This window comes from Hemicordylus capensis, chromosome 2, assembly GCF_027244095.1.
Source record: "Hemicordylus capensis ecotype Gifberg chromosome 2, rHemCap1.1.pri, whole genome shotgun sequence".
Lineage (NCBI taxonomy): Eukaryota > Metazoa > Chordata > Lepidosauria > Squamata > Cordylidae > Hemicordylus > Hemicordylus capensis.
The window spans coordinates 243,431,482-243,459,000 of NC_069658.1; the positions used below are offsets into that span (position 1 = coordinate 243,431,482).

Below are 27,519 nucleotides of genomic sequence, written 5' to 3' on the forward strand. Positions count from 1 at the left end.
AGATGGACCCAGAGAGGGACAGAGAATCCTATTTGGGTGTCACAGGGCTAGCCTCACAAAATGGTCTCACCTGGCTTTCCTGACTCTCGGCTTCTCGTTGCATCTGCAGGAAATCCTCAGCTAAGGCCACCGCCTGGGAGCAGGTCTCTGGGCCAACGTCCCGGACCCAGCTCTGGATCTCCAGTGGCAGGATGCTCAGGAACTGCTCCAGGATCAGCAACTCCAGGATCTGCTCCTTCGTGTGCTTTTCAACTTTCAGCCATTCGTGGCAAAGTTCCTGGAGGCGGCTATAAGTCCCTCTCGGCCCCTCAGCCTCCTGGTAGCAAAAGCACCTGAAGTGTTGGCGCTGCTTCTCCCTGCCAAGGGCGTCCCCTCGCAAGATGGCTGCCTTCACCTTCCCATAATCCTCTCTGTCTCTGGCATCCAGCCTGCTGAAAGCCTCCTCGGCTTCTCCGCTGAGGGCTGGCTGGAGTCGGGTCACCCACTCTTCCTTGGGCCACCGGCAGGCTTCGGCCACTTGCTCGAAGGAGGCCAAGAAAGCCTTAGTGTCATCCCATGGTGTGATCTCCTCTTGCAATGGTGGCACCCCCCATCCTGGATGAGGGGACTCCACTGTCTTCAGGAAATCCTGCCACTGGGCTTCCCAGTGGTGAAGAAGACCCTCGCCTGGCTCCTGTTTGACTTTCTGTTGTGCTGGCACATTTTGCAGGCTTTCCCTAATACTCTCGGCCTGGGCCACACAAGGGGCTTTCCCTGATCTCTGGGGCCTTTCCGCTGCTGTGGGGCCTCCTGAGGCTTGCTCCTCCATTTTCATTCCTGCCTTATCCCACAGTCACGATTTCCCCCAAAGATCAAAAACTCTAAAAAGGCAGGGGAGTCGGGAATATACTGAATGCTCCCTGTATTTTAGACTGTAGTGGTGGGCTTCTTCCTGGGAAGAGAAATGTAAAACAGGAAACAGAACGAACACATCAGCATCTTCCATAGTCAGCTATCTAGGGGAAACACTGATAAATTTCTCACCAGGGATTTTTTAAAAGTAAATTATTTAGAACATCAGAGCTTTGCTGGATCAGACCAAAGGTCCATCTAGTCTAGCAATCTGTTTCCCACCATGGCTGGCCAGATGCCTTCTGGAAGCTCACGAGCAGGGCAGAAAAACAAAAGGCCTCCTGTAACCTGCATTCTGAGATAGCTGTGTCTGAACATGGAAGCTCCACTTTGATCCTAAACCTGCGGCAGAGTAAGGCACCAGGGGACTCAGACCAGTAGAGCCCATGGGCCTTACTGTTTGTGTTCTCTTCAGATGTTATTCCTTTCAGGGAGAGCTAATGCATGAGAGAGGTAGCAGGGACACACCAGCTGGTCACATCTTATGCACCAATACATTTGCAGGCCATGACCCTTGAGTCTCTACATGTTTGCCACTTGACTGCAAAAGGCAGTGCTGAACACAGGAAAGGTTCCTCCAGGTGATGCGGGACCCTTGAACCCAAGTGCAGAAGCCTGAGTGCGTGGTTAGTGATCATGGTGGTTCACTTTATTTAGCAGGGGAGAGCAACTGGCCCTATCCACCCCGCGCACAGTACCTCCAGTGACTGTTGCTGGTGTCTATCTTGTGTTTCTTTTTAGATTGTGAGCCTTCTGGGGACAGGGATCCATCTTATTTATTTATTATTTCTCTGTGTAAACCGCCCTGAGCCATTTTTGGAAGGGCGGTATAGAAATCAAATCAAATCAATCAATCAATAAAATTGATTTTTAAATTTCTAAAAATGTTTTGCATTGTATTTTGTGTGTGTGTGTGTGTGTGTGTGTGTGTTGTGATTTCTTTGTTGTGTTTTCTGTGTTTTTACTGGATTTTTTTAATGCTGCATTTGAGCCAACCAGAGAACAATTTGTTATGGGGCAGCTAACAAAGATTTACTAATTATTATTATTTTTAATTATTATTTATTTTACACAGTCAGACAGGTGCCATTGACTGGCCTGTTCCATCCAGGCATCGAGTCCTTCCCAAGGACCTGGGATGGCTGAATTTTATGGTCAGTGTTGTTGCTGTTGTTATAGATATCGTCGCAGAATATAGGCTGTTCCCAATAAAGTTGCCTTTTGTAATTGGCTGGTGGTGATTTCTGTGGCCCCTATGGTGTTGAGGTGCTCTTCAAGGTCTTTTGGAACTGCACCCAGGGCGCCAATAACCACTGGGATTATTTGGGTCTTTTTCTGCCACAGCCTTTCAATTTCAATTTGTAGATCTTTGTATTTGGTGATTTTTTTTCTATTTATTTTTCTTCTATTCTGCTATCCCCTGGTATTGCTATGTCGATTATTTTCACTTGTTTTTCTTTCTTCTCGACTACAGTGATATCTGGTGTATTGTGTGGCAGATGTTTGTCTGTTTGTAGTCGGAAGTCCCATAATATTTTTACATCTTCATTTTCTTCAGCTTGTTCAATGTTATGGTCCCACCAATTCTTGGCTACAGGTAGCTTGTATTTTTTGCAGATGTTCCAGTGTATCATCCCTGCTACCTTGTCATTATTTATTTATTATTATTATTATTATTATTATTATTATTATTATTATTAAATGATGCTGGGTGTTTGCCAGAGTTTGCCAGAGGCACTTGCCACTGGCAAGCAGATTTGTAGATGCCTGTCCTCCCCTCATGCCTCGGCTCTCCCCATGAAAAACAATATCTGAAGAGGGCTCTCATTTGAGCAAGTTGCTAAATTGGAGCTGTCCAAGGTCCTGCAACTGAGATTCATTTCATTCATGTATTCATTCATTCATTGTTAAATTTACATACTGGCTTTCATTTAAAAAAAAAATCCCAAGACAGTTCACAACACATCATTATTGTCACAAACAATAAAATCATTAAAAAATGAAACACAAAACCAATAAAACACAGCACACATAAGCACCACCAACTGCAAAATAAACAAATAAAGGGAAAATACTATTTCCTTAAAATACTTTTTCCCAAGCTTATTCATCTTGAGGCCCACTTAAACATAAAAGAGGGAGGCACACTGTTCCCTGAACATAGACTCACCGTGTGATATTTACCTACCTATTTTTGCTCCGTTCCTCCTTCAGTCCATGCATTGCTACTGGGCACAAATAGTGCAGGACTCCCCACAACAGCACAACAAATAGCAATTAGCAGCATGCTGTGCTAATTTGCTCTCAGTTGGGTGGGTGGGGGGAATTAAGTGTCAGCACAGTCCACTAGCCAATTCGAGTGGGGGTGGACTCCTGGTGATAACAGAGCCATGTGGTTTCTTTGGTAGAATACAGGAGGGGTTTCCCATTGCCATCTCCCGTGCAGGTCTTTACCTGCCTCTTAAAGGCAATGAGGGAAATCAAAGAGCAGGTGCTTATGGGAAGAGCGTTCCAAAGCCTGGGGGCAATGACCAAGAAGGCCCTGTCCCAAGTGGGGGACTGGTCTTGTGGTAGCAAGCATGAATTGTCCCCTGTTGCTAAGCAGGGTCCACCCTGGTTTCAGTGTTCCCTCTAATCTTTTTCATCTGTGTGTGGAATGAGTTTTGTTCTGAGTGGAAGTATCAAGGCAGTGTGTGCACACTTGCATTCAGGATGGGGCCTTCCAGATTCAACTTGAGCAGGAACTAAAATTAACTGAGTGGACATCACAAAATATGTGAGCATGTGCATGTCTTAGAGGGAACACAGCCTGGTTTGCATTTGAATGGGAGACTACATGTGTGAGCACTGTAAGATACCCCCTTCAGGGGATGGGGCCACTCTGGGAAGAGCACCTGCCTGCTTGCATGCAGAAAATTCCAAGTCGTCCCCCCCCCCCCCCCCGCCGGCATCTCCAAGATAAGGCTGAGAGAGACTCCAGCTTGTAACCTTGGAGAAGCTGCTGCCAGTCTGTGTAGACAATATTGAGCTAGATCGACCAATGGTCTGACTCAGTATACAGCAGCTTCCTATGTTCTTGTCAGGTGGGCAAAACATATGAAGCTACCCTATAGTTAGTCACACCCCACCTCAGGTCCATTTAGTTCAATAATGCCTGCACTGATAAGCGTGGGCACTTAAAAACAACTAACCTTAACCTATCCCATACCCGTCCCGTCTTACTGTTGTCTCTTCAGGGTAGTTATATGGAACCTCCATGTTCAAAGTCAGTATACCTTTGGATATCACTGCTGCTTTTTATGGACAGCCAGTATGGTGCAGTGGGTTAGAATGTTGGACTAACCACAGAAACCTGGATCCAAATCCCCATGCATGCCATGATGAAGCTTATTGATTGCATTTCTCATTCTAACCTGTCTCACAAGTCTGTGGTGATAAAAGGGAGTAAGCCACTTGCCCTGATCTGAGCTTCCTGGACAACCAGTGGACTATTAATGTGAACCCCTGCTAACTTGGCAAAGAGGCATCTTTTAATGTGGTGATTCTCTTTATTTAGCAGGGGGAGAGTAACTGGCCCTATCCACCCCCAGCACAGTACCTCCAGTGACTGTTGCTGGTGTCTATCTTATGTTTCTTTTTAGATTGTCAGCTCTTTGGGGACAGGGATCCATGATATGTATTTGTTATTTCTCTGCGTAAACCGCCCTGAGCCATTTTTGGAAGGGTGGTATAGAAATCAATCAATCAAATAAATGACTGGAGCAACAATTTTGTTTTCAGCGCAAGTAAACAGTTATTCAAAACCGCATCTAGTGAGCCCCAAACGTCCCGTCTGTCAAGTGCTATGGGCAAAGAAAGACAATCCATTTTCTTTCAACCCACCATTGCAAAAGGGTGAACTCAGGGCAAGAAGTGAAGAGAGCTCATCAGCTTTTAGAGGGTCCTGGTCTCCATGAGGTCAGCTGTGCTCTGCCTTTGGATTGCTAAGTACCCAGCTACCTAGGATTTTTGTTTTATTTTTTTGCAGCGGTGCCCACAGAGAAAGAGAGGAAAGGACACTTGTAAAAGATCTTTGCTCCTTCCAAAAATCTGGAAAGAGCTGTGTGTGGTGGGGGAGCAGACCCTGCCTGATCCAGCAACAGACACCCCTTGCTGTCATCATAGGGGGCGCGGGGGTCTTTCTCTCTGGCTGTGTTTATCTCTACACTTTCCTGCTGCTTCCCCAAACCTTGGGGGGGTGCCCCTCCATACTCACCTACCTAGTCCAGCTTCTCCTTCTTTTCCTCCTCCTCCTCCCCTTTCTCCAGCTGCAGAGAAATTCAAAACCAAGTCCCTCCTCTAACAGGAAAAGAGCCTTCATGACGTTACACACACTCCGTCCTCACATCCTTGTTTCCGCTTTTCTACGAAGCCCAACTCGGTAGGCTTAACCCTTTAACCATGGAGGAGAGGGGAGGGTTTACTACCCACCAGCTGGGCAAGGAAGAATCCAGACAGAGACGTCTTCCTTTCCATGAAGCAAAGCTTTGCTTATTGTGTCTCTGTTGAAGGAAAGTGTCAGGTTTCTAACCAGGCTGCAGAAGCCGTATCTTGTGCGCTGGGAACTCTGCTAAAAGGGTTTTCAAGTTGGGTAGGAAGTTCGTCTTGGAGAGAAGCTATCTATGTGGTTGCTAAGAGTCGACACCGACTTGATGACACTTAATCAATCAATCAATCAATCAAAAAGATCGTAGCCACCTAATGGCGCAGCAGGAAATGACTTGACTAGCAAGCCAGAGGTTGCTGGCTTGAATCCCCGCTGGTGTGTTTCCCAGACCATGGGAAACACCTATATTGGGCAGCAGCGATATAGGAAGATGCTGAAAGGCATCATCTCATAATGCACGGGAGGAGGCAATGGTGAACCCCTCCTGTATTCTACCAAAGACAACCACACGGCTCTGTGGTCACCAGGAGTTGACACTGACTTGAATGCACGCTTTACTTTACTTTAGTAAGATTGTGCTTGAGAAGAAACCATAGCTCAGTGTCAGAGTGGGTATTTTGCAAGCAGAAGGTCTCAGGTTCATTTTCTGGCATTTCCAGGTCTGGGTGGTTCAGGGTGCGAGAGTTCTCTGCCTGAAACCATGCAACGCTGCTGCTGCTATGTTTCCAAGCAAAATACAAAGTGCTGGTTATTAGCTAAAGGTAAAGTGTGCTGTTGAGTCGATTTCGACTCCTGGCGCCCACAGAGCCCTGTGGTTTTCTTTTGATAGAATACCGGAGGGGTTGACCATTGCCTCCTCCCATGCAGTATGAGAGGATGCCTTTCAGCATCTTCCTATATCGCTGCTGTCCTATATTGGCAGGGATTCGAACCAGCAACCACCTGATTTTTATTTTATTTTAGTTTAGTTTATTCATTCATTCATTTGATTTAGTCAAGCATTTAGTCAAGCATTTCCCTGCTGCGCCACTTACACCTACAAAGCCCTTAACGGCTTGGGTCCAGGGTATTTAAGAGTGCCTCCTTTGTCCTGAACCTGCTGCTTACTGAGATCTCATGGGGAGGTTTGGTTACACTGCCATCAGCTGGTTTGTGACTTGGGGCCAGGCCAGTATGTGGCTGCCTCAGGGCTTTGGGATGTGCTCCCTGTCAAAATAAGAGCTTCTCCATCTCTGGCTGCATTCAAAAAATCACTTAAGACACACCTGTTTTCTCTGGCCTTTTTCTAAACTATTTTTTAAAAATGCTTTTGTTAAAACTGTTTTTTTAATGTTATGATTTTGAAATTGTTTTGTTTTTATTGAGTTTTATTTGTTTAAAATAATGTACACTGCCTTGAGATTCAGGTGTTAGGCAGTTCATAAATGTAATAAATAAATAGCAGGATTGCCTCCTAATCCTTTCTGCCACCTATTGAATCTTTCAAGCTAATCCAGTTATGTCTGTGTAAAATCTCCTTTACTCCATCTTGTGATAAACTGCAGGATTGACCCAGCTCTCTCCCCCATAACCCGTTTTGCTAATTTAGGCTGAAAAAGGAATCTGGGACATTTCAAAAACCATGTCATGACTTTGTGACATTTTGGTTGATTCAAATAAACACATTATGAGACTGTAACTTTTGGATATTTCCTTATGGACCAACCCGGCTACCTATGATTTCTGTCTCTCAAGTAAGTGTGCACAGATTTACAGTCTGAGATGCTAGAATATACCCTATTTCTGATTGACCCTTTCCTCAAATAAAGTTGTTCTATAATTTTACACTTCTGATCAGAAGGCACATTCTTGTGATCTCCAACATACATTTATTAATGTGTGTGGTGCTATTTTACAGCCATTCTTAGTTGTACACAGAAATTTAATCTGAATAATTCCTCCTTTTCCCATTGCATTCTTATCATTTATTTACAAACTTCCCAAAATACTACAAAAGTTTAAAATGACAGGACCCTGCCCTAAGGCTTACAATCTAAACGTAAACATATCAGGGAGTAGGGTGGGAGAATCAGAAGAAGTGTCAGAAGGCAAGTTCATAAACACAAAGCAGTAACAGAAATCAGGATTCAAGAGGAAAATGCAACACAAATGAGATTAGTTTTTACAAGTTTTCCAAAAGCAGATGAAAAAAGAGTTTGGGTAGATACCAGTGTCATGAATATTACAAATAAAATAATTCCTAATCATTTGATTCAGCTCTGGCCTAGGAAAGGATCGCCTTATTACCTGGAACCTTTTCACCTGAAACGTTATACTTGTGTTTTGCAGGATGTTTTTTCTAATGTAGTTAGCTATCTAGCTGTTCTCCTTCCTCAAATATAATGATTAGTGAAGGAATTTATATATACATGAAAGAGATTAATTCAGGAGCTCTTAAACTTGAGTCTCCAGCAATTGTTGGACTACAACTCCCATCATCCCTGACCACAATGGTTAATGACCATTATATATCTGAGTTGGAGTAACAATAGGTCAAAAGGAAGGACAATGGAAGGCTCTAGTTTTCTATTAACAGAAGGCCTGGAATGCTCCTTACCTAAGTTACTATGTTTTGCTTGATCATGAGAAATATTAAGATGTAAGAATTTAACTCCCAAATGAGGAATCAGGTCAGTGTTCTCTCGAACAGGGATTCCCAGATGTTAACTACAACTCCCAGAATCCCCAGCTGCAACGGCTTTTGCTTGGGGGTTATGGGAGTTGTAGTCAACTACATCTGGGGATCCCTGTTAGAGGGAACACTGAATTGTTTTTCAGCACCTCACTTGACTCTTTTGCAGTTTGTATGGTTGTAATAAAATTTTGAATTTGAGAGTACGCTTATTGGAATTATCTTTAATCAATTCTGTTTTGATGTTTTAGGGTTTGTGTGTAGAGCTGTTCAGACCTGTGTTCAGATGTCTGCACACTCATACATGTTTTTGTGTGAATGACTGCAGCTGCATTCATTTGAAAAGCGAACCTGGGCACAGTTCCTCTGAAATGCATGGTGCAGACAGGAAGTTTATTACTGCACGTTCTACATAACATGATATTGTACCTGAGTACCAATCTTTTCCTGTATACACTATACACTCATAGTACGAGTGCTGAAAAGAACATGTGAACAGGACTTGGGTTTTATATTCAATAAATGTTGTACTAGAAGCTGTATAGAACTAGAATTTTAACAGAAGCGTTGTTTTAACAGAAGCGTTGTCTCTTCAGTTTTTAATTTTGAAATTGTCAGTACAATACCCTATTGCCAGGGGCTTCCAATCTAAGGTCCCCATTTATTTTTGGACTACAACTCCCATCATCCACTGCCATAATGGCCTTCAGAGAGGGGGACGATGTGAAGCAGACCTGAACCAGCAAGAACTCATGCCAGTGATTCTGCAATATCAACAGTAAAAAATAAATCTTACTAATACTGAATAAGAAATCCTGGAAGGTTTTAGCTGCATAATGAGTATGAGAACAGAGAGATAAGAATCAAACAAAATACTGCAACGTTATAAATACTGGAGGAGGGGTACCATCAATATTAACCGCCTTGGGATTGTTTTTTTAATGAAAGGCGGTATATAAATTTAACAATAAATTTAAAAATAAATAAATTAAGCATTACTGGCAAAGAGCGGGGAAGCCCTTAGAACAGTGAACTCACATGCAGTTCTTACACACCGCAGATGAGGGGAGAAACCTGTGTCTGGACTGTAACACCGGAGACTGCAGGTGGGGATTCCCAATACTGAATGCTCCTCCATATAAAAGCACTCTCTTCACTCAGAAAACTAGCCGTCAGGAAGAAAGCACCCATTTTCTTCACATGCTAGTTTTCTGTGTGGAGGGAGTATTTTTGTATGGAAGAACATTGTCACTTTAGCCCCCACCTGCAGTCTCCACCCAGAAACCCATTGACTGCCTTATCTGGAGAGCCAGTGTGGTGTAGTGGTTAGAGTGCTGGACTAGGACCGGGGAGACCTGAGTTCAAATCCCCATTCAGCCATGAGACTTGCTGGGTGACTCTGGGCCAGTCACTTCTCTCAGCCTAACCTACTTCACAGGGTTGTTGTGAGGAGAAACTCAAGTATGTAGTACACCGCTCTGGGCTCCTTGGAGGAAGAGCAGGATATAAATGTAAAAAAAAAAAATCAAAAAAAAAATCTGCCGTTTGTCAGAACGAAGCCTCTGGTTTAACCAGGAGGAAATTGCTTCACTGGCCCTGTCTTACCTCCTCTTGGTTTACTTGATATGCAAAATGCAAGAGAGTCACTGGCTGATATCCAGGTGGGGCGCTTGCACAAATGTTTTGCACTAGTGCCATGCTGTTGTGCTAGCTAGTTGCCCTCAGTCTGGAGCTTGCCTTTCAGATGCATGTTGCACCAGTGCAAACATGTTGGTGCAACAAGGTGCACGACGTTTGCACAGTCATTGCGGTTTCAAGCATCCTCGGGACTTCATGCAGCTATGTGATCTGTCTGCCCTGATATCACCAGCAGACATACCAATGCACTCCTGGCACATCCTTTAATTGCATGAGAGAGGCGTTTGTCTCTCTCAGTTGAAGGGGAGTAACAGCAGGGGAGAGGGCACACCCTCAACTCCTGCCTGTGGCTTCCAGTGGCATCTGGAGGGCCACTGTGAAAAATGGGATGCTGGGCTAGATGGGCCTTGGGCCTGATCCAGCAGGGCTGCTCTTATGTTGTCTGAATTGCCCTGCTGCATGTGCTCCAAAATCCAGATGAACGCCCCTCTCGTGCAATTAAAGGACGCACCAAAAGTGCACTGGCGTATCTGCCAGAGATATCAAGGCAGGCGTGCTCTTGACATGGCCCCGATGTTATTATGTTTGCAAGGCCGTGTTCGTTTGAACCAACCCCCAGTTGGATGTGCAAATGCTTCATGAGCCTGGATGTCAGCCACTGAGCCCTTTTACACGATCAGTAAGAAGGGCTGGAGGGTGGGTGACGGGGAAGACTGCTTAAACCTACCTTCCCAGCAGATGACTGCTTCTCCGTTGCTGGGCACCGCACATCCATACGATCCTCCGCTGCCCCAAGCAGCACAGAGGGTCAAGGCCGGGATCCCATAATGCACTACACGAGTGCACAGTGGTGATCCCAAGAGTGCCAGCTAAAAGAAGCCAGTGTTGCATACAATAAAAAAAACAAGGCTAAGGGGCTTAAGCGAAGCTACTTAACCTTGTTTGAGTAGCGGGCTCCGCAGGTGGGTTTACCGCTGTAAATGGCACCATTGGCACCCGGTCAGCTCCCGCAGGTTCACACACGCAGCCAAGAACCAGCTGGGCTGCCTTAGCCCACTCTTGGCTGCATGTGTGAACAGCCTCACTGTGTTATTTACCTGCAGAAAGATTTTTTTGAAGGGGAGTTTTAATCTTGCTTTTAAAAGTTTTTTTTTTTTTTTTGGTTAGTGTTAACACAACTGTAAATCATCCTTTATCACACACACACACACACACACACACACACACACACACACACACACACATTCATAAACAGAAAATACAAGGAGCACTTCATGGTCATCAGAGATTTTCTCACTTTTTCAGCCTCTGCCTTTTTCAGTTTTTCTTTGGATATATTGTCCGAGGTTTTTGTGGCATTGATGACCTACCTTTCAATCTGATCTCTGGATATAAATACCTCATGAAGGACTCTTGGGCAATTGCTTCCCAGTATTTATGACCTGCCAAATTAACACTTAAAAGGTTTTTAAAGTTTTTAAAAACTTGGTGGAAGCACATGGCACTCCGCAGGGATCGTCACAGGCATTATTCAGACATCTGTGAAAGCTTGTACAAAAAAGAAGTGCACTTTTCCCAAGAGAGGGAAATCGACAAGAATATTGCAAATGGAGAATGAGGTGGGAAGGAGGACCCCTTACAAGGAAGATGTCGGCATGCCATACACTCAATCACTAACATGTGCATCCCTTGCATTACAAACAAATCACATGGAAAGGCCTCAAATCACATGGAAAGTGAAGGCTAGCACACCTTAGAAACTGATGGAAGCCCTTTTGTGGGTAACAACCTTGCTAAGGTGGCAAACATGTCATCTGCTGAACTTTTTATCATCACTGTGGGACTCCACATGGGTATACACGGTGTTAAGAGGTTTATTAAACAGGTATATATACAACTCCTACCAGGACTCCTAACACAGCCCTACATCAGGGTTTCCCCTACTCCAAGGGTAGGGAGAATGCTGTGCTGTACTTGATATATGGGGGGAAGTGCATAGTTAATTAACTGTGCCCAAACACCACATTATAGGTACCACATTTTGTTGAACAGAGGAAACTCATCTATCAATCCTCCCCTCTCTTTCTTTAAGGAACTGCAAACTTTAAATTATTTAACTGGAAACAAATTTCAGTAGAGATTTAAAGGACATACTTTCTGAAGCTATTCTGGTCCCAATGTATTACTGTAATAGAGTGAAGTTCTTTCAGATAGCTTTTACTTCTAAAAATAAAATAGGAGGGTATTTTAATTAATTGTAAGCTCTCTCATGCTTCCTTCAATAGCCACATAAAGCCGCCTGTGCTGCAGTTGTGGTAATATGCAGACATATTTGAATTTAATCAGATTGTTCATAAAGTTTTTAACTGATTAATCAGTGGAGGGGGATGGGAAACCCTTTTAATTAGTGGGCAACCAAAATATATACACACACCCCTTCCTCCTCACCTTCTGAGGATTGCTAATGTGTGTGAGGAAGAAACACCAAAACACTATTCTGCTGCATATGTGGCTTGCTTCACTCTCTGCTGAGGTGCTGACTGCTGTTATGACAGATATATCATATAACACATTCAGCCCTTTAGAGGGGCTATCATTTTTTTTAATGCTTCGATATGAAAGAAAAATATCCTCCATAACAACCAGTCCAGAAGAAAGTGAACCTTTCTTCCTGATTTGCTGCAGAGTTTTCACATGGATTGGCCGCCTTCAGAGCTCCATTCAGACATTATTTTGTACGAGTGTTCAGATATTTGTACACTCATACATGTTTTTGTGTGAATGACCTTATCTGGGTTCATTTTAAGTGAACCTGGTAACAGGCCTTTCAAATGTGTGGTAAAGATAGAAAGTGTACTGTTGTACCTGCGTTCAACATAGCATGTGAATCACTATACCTGTGTACACTTGCTGTATGAGTGTTAAACATAACATGTGAATGGGGCTCAGGAGTAATGCTCTCCAATCTATCACCTGCTGCATATGTAGGTCAGGCTTGAATCTTCACTGTGATATGCAACTCGAGTTGAGGTGAGCTGGGTAGTCCAATGCAAATGTGGTGAATACAGGACAAGTGAATTCAGTGGCTAAGATCCAGACTAATGCTGTGCTAATGCTGCAACAAAGAAAAGTGCACTCATGAAAGAATATTGCATAGCTGAGTGGATGCTTAAAACTGCACAGTCTCTTGCATTTGAAGTCGCATGCACAGCAAGGACAGGGGCTCACTTTTGCATCATACCCTGAAAAACTTATGGACCGAGGAAAAGATTTCAGAGCGGAAGGCGTGCCGTTGCACCAGTGCAATGCTAGTCTGGAATGCCAGCTCCCGAATTAGCAGAACCAGCAAATGAAGTAGCCTTGCATTAGTGAACATGTTTGCACTAGCACAACATTTGTCTGGATGTCAGCCAGTGTGTGTGGTTATGTATATGTCGGGGCTAGAGTTAGTGGTGCTGTGTAATTAGTTCAGAGCTCATCCACCAGGGTTTTGTCTAGAGTGCAGAGAGTGGATAGTATAATGCCAATCCTATATCAGCTTCACTTTATTTATATCTATGCAAGCCACTCTGGGAACTTTGGTTGAAAAGTGGTACATAAATATTGTTTGTATTCACTGGCTACCAGTTTGTTACAGGGCTCATAGGAACATAGGAAGCTGCCATGTACTGAGTTAGACCATTGGTCTATCTAGCTCAGTATTGTCTTCACAGACTGGCAGCGGTTTCTCCAAGGTTGCAGGCAGGAATCTCTCTCAGCCCTATCTTGGAGAAGCCAGGGAGGGAACTTGGAACCTTCTGCTCTTCCTGGAGCGGCTTCATCCCCCGAGGGGAATATAGCAATAGCAATAGCAATAGCACTTACATTTATATACCGCTCTATAGCCGGAGCTCTCTAAGCGGTTTACAATGATTTAGCATATTGCCCCCAACATTCTGGGTACTCATTTTACCGACCTCGGAAGGATGGAAGGCTGAGTCAACCTTGAGCCCCTGGTCAGGATCGAACTTGTAACCTTCTGGTTACAGGGCGGCAGTTTTACCACTGCGCCACCAGGGGCTCCTATCTTACAGTGCTCACACTTCTAGTCTCCCATTCATATGCAACCAGGGCAGACCCTGCTTAGCTAAGGGGGCAAGTCATGCTTGCAGCTCTCCTGGCCAAAATTTAGACTAGGGGATCACAAAATTCCCCTCTCTGTACCATGAACCTGGGCATGACCTCCACTCCCCTACAGAAGGGTATATATAAGGGATAGGGCCTTTTGGGGGACAGTACCTGAGCTACGAAATGGCCACCATAGGAAGGGACACACGGTATCCCAGGAGGAGTCCAAGTTACTGCATTGCCCGAGGCAGGGCTCAAAATGCTGCCTTGCCTCATCTCTTGGTGGGGGCCAAGTCCCTTTCCAAACCAACCTTTGTCAGCTTTGAAAGTGCAGGGGGAGGAAGGAGGGAGGGAGGAATGAAGTTTGCTAGCAGCCTCTTCTTCTCTCCTCATGCTTCTTGAAAGCTTGCAAGAGCTGTGAGGAGAGGTGCTCCTGGCCAAGTCTGCAAGGGTCAGGTTGAAGACCCAAAGAGCTGCTCTGTGGGTGAGGGTGGGGGAGCATCTTGCTGCTGCCGCCGTTCCAATCATATGCCACCAAGGACCAATGCCTTCGCTTGTCTCATGAAAGGGCTACCCCAGGTCCCCTCCACTGCTCACCTTCAGAAGGCTAGTGGAGGCTATGGATTGCATCCAAAGTTTTCACCCTGTGCACAGAACGAGAATTGTGCTCTTGCAAGGGCTCCCGTTAGAAGCAAAACCTTAGATACAACCCACTATTGGTTCAGGGAGCTTTTCAGACCTTTCAAAATGGCCTTCCTGGGATGTAGCTTTATTCTGCTGTGTTTTTGTTAGGATGTCTGCTTTTGTAAGAGTGTGATTTTAATTTAATGTAAGCCGCCTCGAATGACCTTGTGGGAAGAAAGACGAGATGAGGCCATAGCTCAGTAGAAGAGCAACTCCTTTGGATGCAGAAGGTCCCAGGTTCAGTCCTTGGCAGCATCTCCAGGTAGGGCTGGGAAAGACTCCTGCCTACAACCTTAGAGAGCTGCTAACAGTCACTGCAGGCCAGGAGTTCTCAACCAGTGGTACGGCAGATGTTGCTAAACTACAACTCCAGTCAGCTGCAGCTACAATTTATTGTGGCTGGGATTATGGGAGTTGTTGTTCAGCAATATCTGGAGTGCCACCAGTTGGGAATAATGTTCTCTCTAACTTTTTTCATCTGTGTGCGGAATGGGTTTTGTTCTGGGCGGCAGGATCAAGGCAGTGTGTGCGCACATGCATTCAGAATGGGGCCTTCCTGATTCAACCTGAGCGGGGTCTAAAATTAACTGGGCAGACATCCAAAAACTTGTGAGCACAGGCACGTGCGCAGGCCTTAGAGGGAACACTGGTTGGGAACCCTTGGTGTAGGCAATACTGAGCAAGATGGACCAACTGTCTAATTCAGTATGAGACAGCTTCCTATGTTCCTAGGGTACAAACTAACAAACTGCTAAGCTTTCTCCGTATTGTGTTGGCAGTTGGAAATTATACATACTGGGAGTTGTGGCAGAATATCTCCCCCGTATGACCACCATTTCAGTTCATAAAATGATTCATGGACAGTGAAAGGCAAAATGACAAGCATTAGTTATACATATACACTTAGAAATGAAATCAGACCACTGGAGGTTGGAGGTGGATCCTCTGATGTCTGATAAGATGTTTGCTCCGATAGAAGCTTTCTTCACACTTGGCACATTTAAAGGGTTTCTTTCCTATATGACTCCTCTGATGTCTAATCAGGGTGGATTTGTCACAAAAGCTTTTGCTGCACTGTGAGCACTCAAAGGGTTTCTCTCCCGTGTGATTCCTTTGGTGCGTAATAAGGTGCTGGCTCTGGTTGAAGCTTTTCCCACACTCGGAACAGGTAAAAGGCTTTTCTCCCGTGTGGTTCCTCTGGTGTGTTATGAGGTGCTGCCTCTGACTGAAGCTCTTCCCACACTCGGAACACGCGTACGGTTTCTCCCCTGTGTGGGTTCGCCGATGTCTTATGAGGCCAGATTTGTGACAGAAGTTTTTGCCACAATCTGCACATTTATATGGTTTCTCCCCCGTGTGAATTCTTTGATGCGAAATGAGGTTGGTGCTCCGATTGAATCTCTTCCCACAGTTCAAGCATGTATATGGTTTTTCTCCCGTGTGGGTTCTCTGGTGGCTATTAAGGTCCGAGCGCCGACGGAATATTTTCCCACAAACTGAACATTCATGTGGCTTCTCTCCTGCCTGGGCTCGATCAAGGTTCGATTCATCTCGGAAAAATTTCTCACGCGCGGCACCCTTGCCCCTCCTCTTCCTTTTAAGTATCCCCGGTTGAACTGAAATTTCACAGATGGTCCCATCCTGGCGAGTGATGAATTTATTCCTCCACTTCTCTGTTTCATGCCCCAAAAGCTTTCCTGGCCAGTCTCGGTTTCCAATATTTGCTTCCAGTTCCTGACCCATGGCTCTGGCCAATGGCACCCAGTATGGTTCCCCATCATTCTCTCTCTGCCTGCCATCACCTGCTAGAAGAGAGAAGGAGAAGATGGGTAGGGATGCACGGGAGAAACCAAGTCCTGCCATTTTAATCACTTTGGAGGAGGGCAGATTAGAAGAACAGCTTTGCTCAGACCACTCTGCCACTTACACATGGGGAGGCAGGCTCTACATGGAAGAGACCACTAGCTAATAGACAGGACCAGAGAGGCAACATTGGACATTTTCTTCATTTTCCTGTGGAAAGTTTCCCCCATCCAAAAATTCATTATTGCATAACATTCACTGGAAATTAATGGATGCCAATGCAGTATTAGACAAGCCTGGCCATTTCAAAGTTGTAATTAATGATTTTCAGGTGATTCTTCCTAGGAAGTGTGTGAGACAGTACCTATATATCTTATATAGCAGTTCAATAAAAGTAAGTCCTTTATACTGGAAGCTTTGAATTGGTTTCAGTTTAACATTTAAACCACATTAAATGCCTATACTCAACTTTCCCCCAACCAAGTATTTCAGTTCAACTACTTGGCTACTTGAAAAACTGACATACAGTGTGAAAAATTAATATACTAGGGGGTGGTTGGGTGGGGGTTTTTTTACACTAAAAACTAGTGATAGATAGATGTTAAACAACATGCCAAATCAGATCATAGTCTATTTATGACAAATTTTCTGAGGAAAAATTATGTAAATTTTATGTAAGACTTCCAATTTAATTTTTTCTGGAAACCCCCACATCTCTGGTCATGATAGCAAGATGAAACCTCTGAATACCAGCTACTGTCACATTTATGCCCTACTTGTGGGTTTCCCAGAGACACCTGCTTGGCCACTTTGGGAAGCAGAATACTGGATTAGATGGATCTTCGGTCTCATCCAGCATGGCTCATCTATATCAATTTCCGAAAGAGCTGGAAATTAAATGATCTTTATGGACACAAAACCGGATCACCTGCAGGCAAGAGGGAGGAACTAACAACCTCAGGGGAACCTCACATATGTCAGTTCCATAAAAATCAGAAGGAAAGAGAAAGACAAAGGGGGCTAAAAACCCCTCAAACTCAATGGAACGGAATGTTTGCTAACTCAGTGGGAAGTTAACAGACAACCAGGTGGGCAAAGCTAATAGAACTCAGTGACAAGGAGGGTGGGTGGAGAAAGAGGGCTTGAACAAAAAAGAGCAGGAGGTTTCTCAGCTTGGAGAGTACTCCCTCAAGACAGTCACAACAGGATGAAAAGGAGCTGGGACTGAGCACCACTGCCCCCAAGTTTGTTGCTAACTCTACCACCCGCCATGCCCAGCCAAAGGCTCAGGTAACACTTGCATATCAGTGCTATATTGCAACATTTTGTTGTGAGTCCATACTTGTGCCTTCATATGAGACAGACTCCAATGGCTAAATTGTGTCCATCTTGCTTTAATTGCCCAGATAAATCTCACTGGTTAGCTGGAGCAGCTGATCACCTCCTAACCTTTTTCAAGCTAGGTTTTCAACCAGAATTTAGAGAACAGCTGCAAGCCTGAATTACAAGAGGCCCAAACCGTGGCACTCATTCAGTCTGTGAGCAGCACAGCAAGTGAAGTGGGGGGGATGAAGTGCAGGCCTGAGCTCAAGACTGACTCAACACAAGAACTGGGGCAGCTGATCTTCCCATTCCCTACGAGCTGCAACTGCAGTCTAGCTTAGGCCAGAGAAAAAGCTATGGATTGGCTGAACCGTACATTCAAATTTTATTATACTTATACTAAGAGAGAAAGGCAGAAGGAGAGAGAGAGAGAGAGAGAGAAGGGTTGAAGAAATTTGTTTTAAAATGGCTATCTCGTCCTACTACTATAAAAGACCTCAAGGTGACTTACAATAAACATGAAAAAACAACAGTCCAACCATGCTGGAAAAAAGCAGTAGTACAATCATCCCTCACCAACTGCGGGTATCCCAATCGTGGTTCTGAGTATCCGCGACTGGGAAATTGTGGCAGGTCTCGCCAGCCATGAACCAAGTTTCCACGGTCTGGCTAGATTTTTTGGCAATCTGGGGTTGTTGTTTTTTTCATGATTTCTTGGGGTGATTTCCGGGGGTTCCCCTTCACTCCTCTGACTGACTCGTGGCAATTTTTTTCTAATTTTTACTGTATTTTGCAGTCCTTTCACGACAGCGATTCCCCTAACCCCGTTTGGCATTGCTTTCAGTGGCTCGTCAACTGCGAATTCACCAACTGCAAGGTTTTCCTGGAATGGAACCCTCTCAGTTGGTTAGGGCTGACGGTACTGTTTTGTAAAAACCCAGTAGTACAAGATAAAAGCAGGAAAAACCACCAATGTTAATTAAAAGAATGAGTGAGCAGGAATAATTTAGCCATCCAACAGTTGCAAGAGAGAAAGAAAGACAAAGAGGTCATTCACACAATCAAAAACTGTTCTACCCAAGTTTGGGAGCTCTGTGTGCTCCCAATTTTTGGTTGTGTTGAGGTTGTTGTTATCATCATCATCACATTTATATCCCACTCTTCCTCCAAGGAGCCCAGAGCAGTGTACTACATACTTGAGTTTCTCCTCACAACAACCCTGTGAAGTAGGTTAGGCTGAGAGAGAAGTGACTGGCCCAGAGTCACCCAGCTAGTATCATGGTTGAATGGAGATTTGAACTCAGGTCTCCCCGGTCCTAGTCCAGCACTCTAACCACTACACCACGCTGGTTCTTAGGTAGGAGGTTAGGTTAGGTTAGGTAGGAGGAAAACCTAGGTAGTTTTTCCTCCTACCTTGCTCCCACACAATCATGTCTACTCAAGTTTTCCTCCTACCTTGCTTCCACACGTCCGAAAACTGGGAGCACACACAGCTTCCAAACCCAAGTAGAACACAGTTTCTGATTGTGTGAATGACCTCAGAGTCAGACAGTATGTCTGTTTGAAACCCTGGAGAGCCATAATGCATCTTCTTTCTCTATCCTGGTATGACCCTTGCTGTTTCATTTCATGGGATGGAAATGATGGAAATGGAGAGAACACCCTTTAAACACCCCCGAAATTCAGAGGCAACCAATCCTTACCCATTTCACTCACATCCCCTTCATTTTCTCGCTTGACCTCCCTGCTGAGCTGCCTCTGGGTGGTTTCCAGTGATGTCCTCTCTTTACCAGTGAGTGTCATGGTGATCTCCTGGAACAGGCCTGGCACCTGAAATGCACATGAATGCTTGGGCCTAGTGACACAGAGAAGGCATTTGCTTCATAATACATCATTCATTGTCCCCAACTGAGCTACCCACAACTAGCAGAAAGCAGAGATGTGGATTTTTCAGGAAATTATGGATGGAAAACTTGCCAGAAAAGTTTCCAATGCATTTTTCCCTCACTTGCTTAAAATTTCCTCTCAGAAAATTTCACTTTGCACATTTTCCTGATACTCTGCACAACTTTGGCCCTCCAGCAGTTGTTGGATTACAACTCCCATTAGCCCCAACCACAGTGGCCAACAGGCCATTGCTAACTGAGCAAGAGGCACCTTTCAAAGTGGTGATTATCTGCTATATAGCAAGGGGAGAGCCACTGGCCCTATCCATCCCCAGCACAGCATTCCAGCAGTGGTTGTTGCTGGCGTTCACTTTATGTTTCTTTTAGACTGTAAGCCCTTTGGCGACAGGGAACCATTTGCTTTATATTCTTCTGTGTAAACCACTTTTGAGAACATTAGCTGAAAAGTGGTATATAAATGTTTGTAGTCAGAGTAAGGGATGATGGGAGTTGTAGTCCAGCAATAGCTGGAGGGCCAGCATTGTGCAGCCCTGCCCTAAACAGGCTGTGACCCAAGCAATCGTGTTATTTGACCTATATATTTAGTGCTTTCCCTTCACAAGTCCACCATACTCCCTTCCTGTTTACAAATCAATAATCATATATGGACTCTCTCACACACTTCCTAGGGACAATCCCCCGAAAATCATTAATTCCAACTTCAAACTGCCAAGTTTGCCTCATATTTCATCTCCCTGCTGAACTAAGAGCCTCCCCACCTCTGGCAACATTTAAAAAGGCAGTTAAGACACATTTAATTCACCTGGGCTTTTAATTAGACTTACAGTTTTTAACATTGTGTTCAATTTTAAAATTATTTCAACATCTTAATGTTTTAATTTGTACTGTTTTATTGTAAACCGTCTCTGGACACAAGTATTGGGCGGCATATAAATACGTTGAATACATAAATAAATAACTACTCTGGCATCCATCCGCTGTTACTACTGTGTTTTTAATGAAGCAATATATTTTTAGAAGTGAAACATTTTTTCCCCACGGAAAATTAAAGTATGGGAATTTTTTCCCCAAAAAAAGGTTTCCGTGGAAAATTTTCTATCCCACACCTCTGTCAGAAGAAGATGCTCTCACCTGCCGCTCGGGTTTCTCAGCCTCTCGGGGCCTCAGAAGGAAATCCTCTGCTAAGGCCACAGCATGGAGGCTGCTCGCAGAACCACGTTCCTTCACCCACCTCTGCATTTCTGAGGGCAGGATGGCCAGAAACTGCTCCAGAACCACCAGCTCCAGGATCTGCTCCTTGGTGTGTCTCTCTGGCATCAGCCACCGATGGCAAAGCTCCCGGAGTTGTCTGTAAGCCTCACGGGGCCCCTCCGCCTCCTGGTAGCAGAGCTGCCTGAAGCACCGGCGCTGCATTTCCGAGCTGATGGCATCCTCCGCCTTGATCTCTTTGGTCGGCCCATGGTCACTCCTGCCTGCGGGGTCTGGCCTCCTATTGCCTTGCTGCCCCACTGCAGGCAGAAGTCTGATCCTGCTCTCTTCTCTAGTCCACTGGCTGGCAGCCGATGCTGCCTCAGAGGGAGGCAGGGAAGCTTTTGCCTCATCCCTTGGCACAGTTTCTGGCAGCTGCAGGACTCCGTCTCCAGAGCAAGGGGTCTGCACGGTTTTGAGGAACTCCTGCCATTGCGCTTCCCATCGCTGTGATGACAGCCCTTCTTCTGGTTCCTGTTTGATGCCGTGACGCTCTGCCCAGCTCCGATGCTGCCTAACAGCCTCCGGCTCAGCAGCAGGAGAGGCATTGCGTGTTCTGTCCGGGCCCGTGTTCTGTTGGTGGCTCTCTTCCTCCTCTTGCTCCGCTTTCATTTCTGGATTCGCCTCTTCCTCCAGGGCAGACGGGAGGGGGAGACTTTGGGGCAGGAATTCTTCCCCTGCCTCTGCAGCCATTGCCACTACAGGGGATGTCTTCGCTTAGTTCCTCGGCTCTCTGCTGAAAAGGTGGACAAAAAGACCTGGGGTATGAACTTGGAGCCTGCAGTTTGCTTAGCAGGAGGCTCCACAGCGGAGAGGGGAGGCGGGGATCCCCTCAGGGATACTTCATCGTATCGGGTCCCTGGCCAAAGAGAGGGTTGTACTGAAACTGGTGGCTCTTCCCCAATGTCAGGCAAGCCATTCCCCCTGAAGGAAAGGAACAAAAAGAGCAGTGAGGCAATGCACAAAGCAGGGTGATTCTGGACAAGAGCATGTTTAGCCTAAATAAGGGGCTGCAGTTACCTTATTTAATTTATTTATTTATATTATTAATTTTTTATACCGCCATTCCGAAAGGCTCAGGGTAGTTTACATTAAAACACAATTAAAATCAATTAACAATTAAAAGAGAAATGATAAAACAGCATAAAACAATAATTAACAATTAAAACATCACAAAACAATTTAATAGCCAGAACAATTTAAAAACAAGTTTTAAAAAGCTGAGAAAGCTTGGTTGAAGAGATGTTTTCAGAAGTGTTTTTTTTTTAATTTCCAGAGATGGGGAGGCTCGTATCTTAGTAGGGAGCGCATTCCAAAATCTCAGGGCAGCAGCCGAGAAGGCCCATCTCTGCATGGCGACCAAATGAGTTGGCGGCAACTGGAGACAGATTGACACTTGAGTCCCAGCCCGGTTTTGCCTGCTTGAGAACTGCTAGGAGCTGCACAGCTCCTGGCAGCAACCCCACAAGGGAACCCCAGCTGCTTAGGGGATGGAGCTGCTCTGAGAAGAGCAGAAGGTTCAAGTTCCCTCCCTGGCATCTCCAAGATAGGGCTGAGAGAGATTCCTGCCTGTAGCCTTGGAGAAGCTGCTGTCAGTCTGTGTAGACAATACTGAACTACATAGGAACATAGGAAGCTGCCATATACTGAGTCAGACCATTGGTCTATCTAGCTCAGTATTGTCTTCACAGACTGGCAGCGGCTTCTCCGAGGTTGCAGGCAGGAATCTCTCTCAGCCCTATCTTGGAGAAGCCAGAGAGGGAACTTGAAACCTTCTGCTCTTCCCAGAGGGGCTTCATCCCCTGAGGGGAATATGTTCAGTGCTCACACATCAAGTCTCCCATTCATATGCAACCAGGGCAGACCCTGCTTAGCTATGGGGACAAGTCATGCTTGCTGCCACAAGACCAGCTCTCTTCTCCTCTAGATGGACCAATGGTCTGACTCAGTATATGGCAGCTTCCTATGTTAGCCAGAGTTAACGGTGCAAATGCACCATTAGCCCAGGTGAACTGGTCGTATGTTAGTGCCACGCAGCTCCACATGGTACCCACACAGCAGCAGCCTCCTGGCTGGCATCAAAAGGCTCCCCATAAGGCACCATGCACTGACACAGTGCATTATGGGAGTACCATGGGTCTCCTGTCCCCCAAAACTCCCTGCTGCCAGCAGAAGTGGGTAATTGGGCGGCTGATCCACCTGCCCAACAACAAGGAGGTGCTGGGGGTGGATAGTACTGTGCTGGGGGTGGATAGGGCCAGTTATTCTCCCCCTGCTCAATAAAGAGAATCACCACAGTAAAAGGTGCCTCTTGTGTTAATAAAAATTAACACAAACTGAACAATAAAAACCAACTTACAGCTGATCAAAGGCTTGATAAAATAAATGCAACTTGAGAGCTCTTTTAAAACCTGCTAGAGAAGGGGGAACTCTCACAATAACAAGGAGTTCGTTCCAAAGCCTTGAGGCTATACTCATTTGATCTGCTGCTGTTTCTTCTTAATCTTATTGATGATACAGGACTTCTAGAAGACAAAGCAAATATCTTATACCATTATAGAATTATGAAGATATCACGGAGGCGGGGAGACATGATAGAGATCTATAAAATCATGCATGGTGTGGAGAAAGTGGATAGAGAGAAATTCTTCTCCCTCTCACATAACACTAGAACCAGGGGTCATCTCATGAAATTGATTGCCAGGAAATCTAGGACCAGCAAACAATGGTACTTTTTCACACAATGCATTATCCACTTGTGGAATTCTCTGCCACAAAATGTGGCGACAGCCAACAACCTGGATGGCTTGAAGAGGGGTTTGGATAACTTCGTGGAAGAGAGGTCTATCATTGGCTACTAGTCGGAGGGTTATAGGCCACCTCCAGCCTTGAAGGCAGGCTGCCTCTGAGAACCAGTTGCAGGGGAGTAACAGCAGGAGAGAGGGCATTTTATTTATTTGTTTATTTATTTATTAGATTTATATACCGCCCTTCCAAAATGGTTCAGGGCAGTTCACAGCATGCCCTCAACTCCTGCTGTAAGCTTCCAGTGACATCTGGTGGGCCACTGTGTGAAACAAGATGCTGGACTAGATGGGCCTTCTTGGGCCTGATCCAGCAGGGCTGTTCTGATGTTATGTCTTCAAGTCCGGGCTTCCTGCCCAGTGCACAAAACTGCTTTAGAATTCGTGACAGCCTCCATTTGAAAACCTCTAAAGAAGGAGAGCCACCATGGCATGAGGCAGACTGCTTCACGGGTGAATAGCTCTTACATTTAGGAAATTCTTCTTAATGTCTAGTCTAAATCTGCTTCCCTGTAATTTCAACCCTTTAGACTATGCCAGATATTGGCATCAAGTTAATATCCCCCAGTTAAAAGAATGATTGGACAAATTATGGGAATACTCCAAGATGGTGAAAATCGCCAGTTATTTACTGAATGTAATAAAAAATGAGCAAGGCTGGGTGTTTATAAAACTAAGTCCTTTAATCAATTTTTGTAATAACAACCAGTGTTCCCTGTAAGAGGGAACCCCAGATGATGTTGACTACAGCTCCCAGAATCCCTAGCTGCAGTGGATTTTGGCTGAGGATGCTGGGAGTTGTAGCCAAGAACATCAGGGATTTTCTGTTAGAGCGAACACTGATAGCAATGTATTCTGATGATACAAATTAGCTTCCATTATAAACCTTTTGTAACTTCAGAAAATAATAAATCAAATCAAATTTAAAATTAAACACAGAACAAATAAGAAACACCAGAGCTAGACCAAAGCTGGCAACATTTCCCCCAAAATGGTTGGGGGCAAAGGAAAACAGCAGAGCTCCAGAGCTCCTTCCTCTTAAGCCACCTAATGGCACAGCAGGGAAGTAACTTGCCTAGGGAGCAAGAGGTTGCTGGTTTGAATCCCTGCTGGTATGTTTCCCAGACTATGGTGGAACACCTATATCAGGCAGCAGCGATATAGGAAGATGCTGAAAGGCATCATCTCATACTGTGTGGGAAGCGGCAATGGTAAACCCCTCCTGTATTTTACCAAAGAAAACCACAGGGCTGCGTGGGTGCCAGAGTCAATACCAAAACGATGGGACAACTTTACTTTTACCTTCCTTTTAATATGGTGTCGAAGAAGGATTTTTGGCAAGTGAAGTTTGTCACGCAAGATGGAGAGCAGGGCTTTTTAAAAATGTGTAGCCAGTTACAAAACATGCAATTCCCCCACCACTATCAAAAAGTGCAGCTCCTAAGGAACATTTGTGCAGTTCAAAAAATGCAAAAGCGGTATCATGTTAGATGATGTAAAAAACAGCTAATGAAAAAAATCATGCAAATAGCCCAGCCTCCTCTAGAACCCAAAATCTGAACAAGCATACCCATTTCTCCCCACCCCACCCCACCCAAGACACTTCCTGCAGATTCCACTGCTACTCCCCCAAAAAGTCATCCCCACTGAAAATCCCACTCTTCTGCAACAATGCTGTCAAATTCCAGGTTCTGAGGATTTTATTTTTCTCTTACTCTATGTACGCTTCTAAATGATATCAAATATGGGTCAGGGCAACAAAGTTTGTGCATGCAGAATGGGAAAACAGACAGGTGCATGCTCTGACAGTGCACAGATTACACCCACAAACCACTGTGCAGTTCTGAAACTTCCTTTGCCTTGATGGAGATAAGCTTAATTCCCTCCTTTGCAAATGGCCACCCTTACTTCCTCCAAATTCCTTTTTAAACCAATTTCCCCACAAAACCTTTAGCACAACCTCTAAGTTTCCATACCCTACTATCTTTAGTAATTAAGCTTAAACCATTTACAAAAGCACTGAATCCACTGCATAGTTTCCCATTCCCCCCTACCGCTAGTTCCCTTCCCTTCATCTATTGTATCAATATCTAGAACGCAAGCCCTTTGGGGCAGGGACCTGTCCTGTCATTGTTACTAAAGTGCCGTATACATGGATGGCGCTACAGAATAAGCAAAAATCATCTCCTCATTTCCCTTTCTCACTCTTGACTACCAAGATCTGCCACTCTCAGGCTGAAGAAAAGGGACGAGACACCAGCCGAGCTCCACGTGGTTCTTTTTCATTAAGAAGACTGAAAAAGAGACCTACCTTTCTTCTTTCTTTTTGTCCCAAGATGGGCAGCAAGATCTCTCCTTGGGACAGCGTCACAGACCAGGCAGCCCCTCCTGCGACAATGGGGGCAGGCAGTACCTGTGGGTCCTCTCTCTCTGTCTTTTGATCTCTGCAGTGTGCTTAACCTACTTCACAGGGTTGTTGTGATGAGAAACTTAAGTATGTAGTACACCGCTCTGGGCTCCTTGGAGGAAGAGCGGGATATAAAGTGTAAAAAATAAAATAAAATAAATAAAAATAAATAAATCTATTCGCTACTCAACCTTTCCATTCTCCCAAGAAAAACCAGACGCCCCTTCTCTCCCCACTGACTGACCTTTACATGCATCTTTTAGTCGCTGCTTACATCAGACTCCAACCTACAGCTTCCCCGTAAGGAAGCTCAAAAGCCCCTTTTGCAGTGCAGAGGGGTGGTAAACTCCGAGGCAGGAAGGTGCACCGACTATTGACACCCCCCTTGTCTCCAACTTCCTTCCTCTCTAGGAAGCCGACCTCGCCATGCCTGGAAGTAAACATTGCTTTTAACCGGCGATTACGATTAATAAAATCGGGGCTTCTTCTTCTTCTTTTTTTGCAAAATGCACGCACGCTTTCTCGCTCTTGCAGTTTCCCCATCGAGGTTGTGATCCTCTGCACGCTTGCTTGGGAGTAAGCCCTCTTGGAAATAACAGTGTGACTTGCTTCCTGTCCGAGTAAACCCGCATAGCACCGGGTTGGATTTTATGGGTGAGAAGCGGGCATTCTCTGCCTCTTGTTTAGTTTCCTGGAGTTGACAACAAAATCTGTGCATTGCATTGTCAAAGAGCACAAAATCTGTCCAATGCATCCTTAAACAGAATCAGTGCACTGCATCCTGAAACCTTGATTCTTCCTTGGCGGTGGATGATGGGCATGAAAATTATTATTATTACATTTATATCCCGCTCTTCCTCCAAGGAGCCTAGAGCAGTGTACTAGTACATACTTAAGTTTCTCTTTCACAACAACCCTGTGAAGTAGGTTAGGCTGAGAGAGAAGTGACTGGCCCAGAGTCACCCAGTGAGTTTCATGGCTGAATGGGGGATTTGACCTCGGGTCTCCCGGTCCTAGTCCAGCACTCTAACCACTACACCACTCTGGCTCTCTGAAGCTGGCTCTCTGAAAATGAAGAGACAAAAGTCGCACGGCTATAAACAGGTTTATTTAAGCCCAATGTGTGTCAGCCGGAGCCGCCTTCAGGGGCAAAATATTATCCAATGTAATCCTGTTACAAAAACACTTCTTCAAAAACAGGTAACAATATCTTAGAGTGGCCAAAGCTAATGAAGCACATTTGCTGATATCTTCCCCCTTTCCCCCATTAGCTTTGGCTACTCTTTGCATACCATTTACCTTGAAGTCACCAGCCACTTGGGCAATTACCTGTTCACAGGCCACCGTGCCAGGCTGTGTTCAGTTTTTCATACCACTCTCCAGATCGGCTTTCTTGCCTAGCCTGATCTGCCCAGTCTTCCTCGCAAACACAGGAAGCTGGTTCCACAGAGGAAGCACCCTCACCCTCGTGGATTCAGCTCTATCAACTAACCCTTCCAACCTTCTCACCCCTGCCTCTGACTGAGCTGTTTCTGAGGAACGAGGTCCTTCAGTTGTGGAATGAGGGGAAAATGCCTTTTCTGAGAGCTGCTTTGTAATTACTTTGTTCT

General features: G+C 45.1%; 3 protein-coding genes across 4 annotated transcripts in view; all 3 read right to left on the minus strand.

The window, feature by feature from the left end:
- LOC128343907 (uncharacterized) overlaps positions 1-5,282 on the minus strand; it is a 37,361-nt gene extending 32,079 nt beyond the window's left edge. Inside the window, exons 1-2 of the mRNA XM_053293337.1 lie at positions 5,151-5,282; positions 71-931 (exon numbers count right to left, since the gene is read on the minus strand). Coding sequence (XP_053149312.1) covers positions 71-814 — 744 coding nt within the window. The 5' untranslated portion in view covers positions 815-931; positions 5,151-5,282. The remainder of the gene's footprint in view (positions 1-70; positions 932-5,150) is intronic.
- Positions 5,283-11,484: 6,202 nt separating this feature from the next.
- The window catches only part of LOC128347446 (zinc finger protein 665-like), a 67,457-nt gene continuing 51,422 nt past the window's right edge, over positions 11,485-27,519 (minus strand). Inside the window, exon 6 of the mRNA XM_053302137.1 lies at positions 11,485-15,802. Coding sequence (XP_053158112.1) covers positions 15,333-15,802 — 470 coding nt within the window. The 3' untranslated portion in view covers positions 11,485-15,332. The remainder of the gene's footprint in view (positions 15,803-27,519) is intronic.
- LOC128347530 (zinc finger protein 445-like) lies at positions 15,702-26,368 on the minus strand. Of its 2 annotated transcripts, XM_053302444.1 has the most exons (4): positions 25,814-26,368; positions 20,582-21,622; positions 19,247-19,398; positions 16,084-16,222 (listed from the first exon to the last, which is right to left on the minus strand). In XM_053302444.1, exons 2-3 carry the CDS (start codon positions 21,389-21,391, stop codon positions 19,330-19,332), a joined length of 879 nt encoding a protein of 292 aa, XP_053158419.1. In that variant the 5' UTR covers positions 21,392-21,622; positions 25,814-26,368; the 3' UTR covers positions 16,084-16,222; positions 19,247-19,329. The 2 variants fall into 2 exon arrangements, with proteins under 2 accessions (XP_053158418.1, XP_053158419.1); XM_053302443.1 differs by lacking the exon at positions 19,247-19,398 and having other exon boundaries at positions 15,702-16,219.

Coding starts and splice junctions, on each gene's coding strand:
- LOC128347530 (XM_053302443.1), bottom strand. CDS start 21,391: ATGGCTGCAGAGGCAGGGGAAGAATTCCTGCCCCAAAGTCTCCCCCTC. Junction 16,220..20,581: donor CTGAGAAACCCGAGCGGCAG/GTGAGAGCATCT, acceptor CTCTTCTAGCAG/GTGATGGCAGGCAGAGAGAG.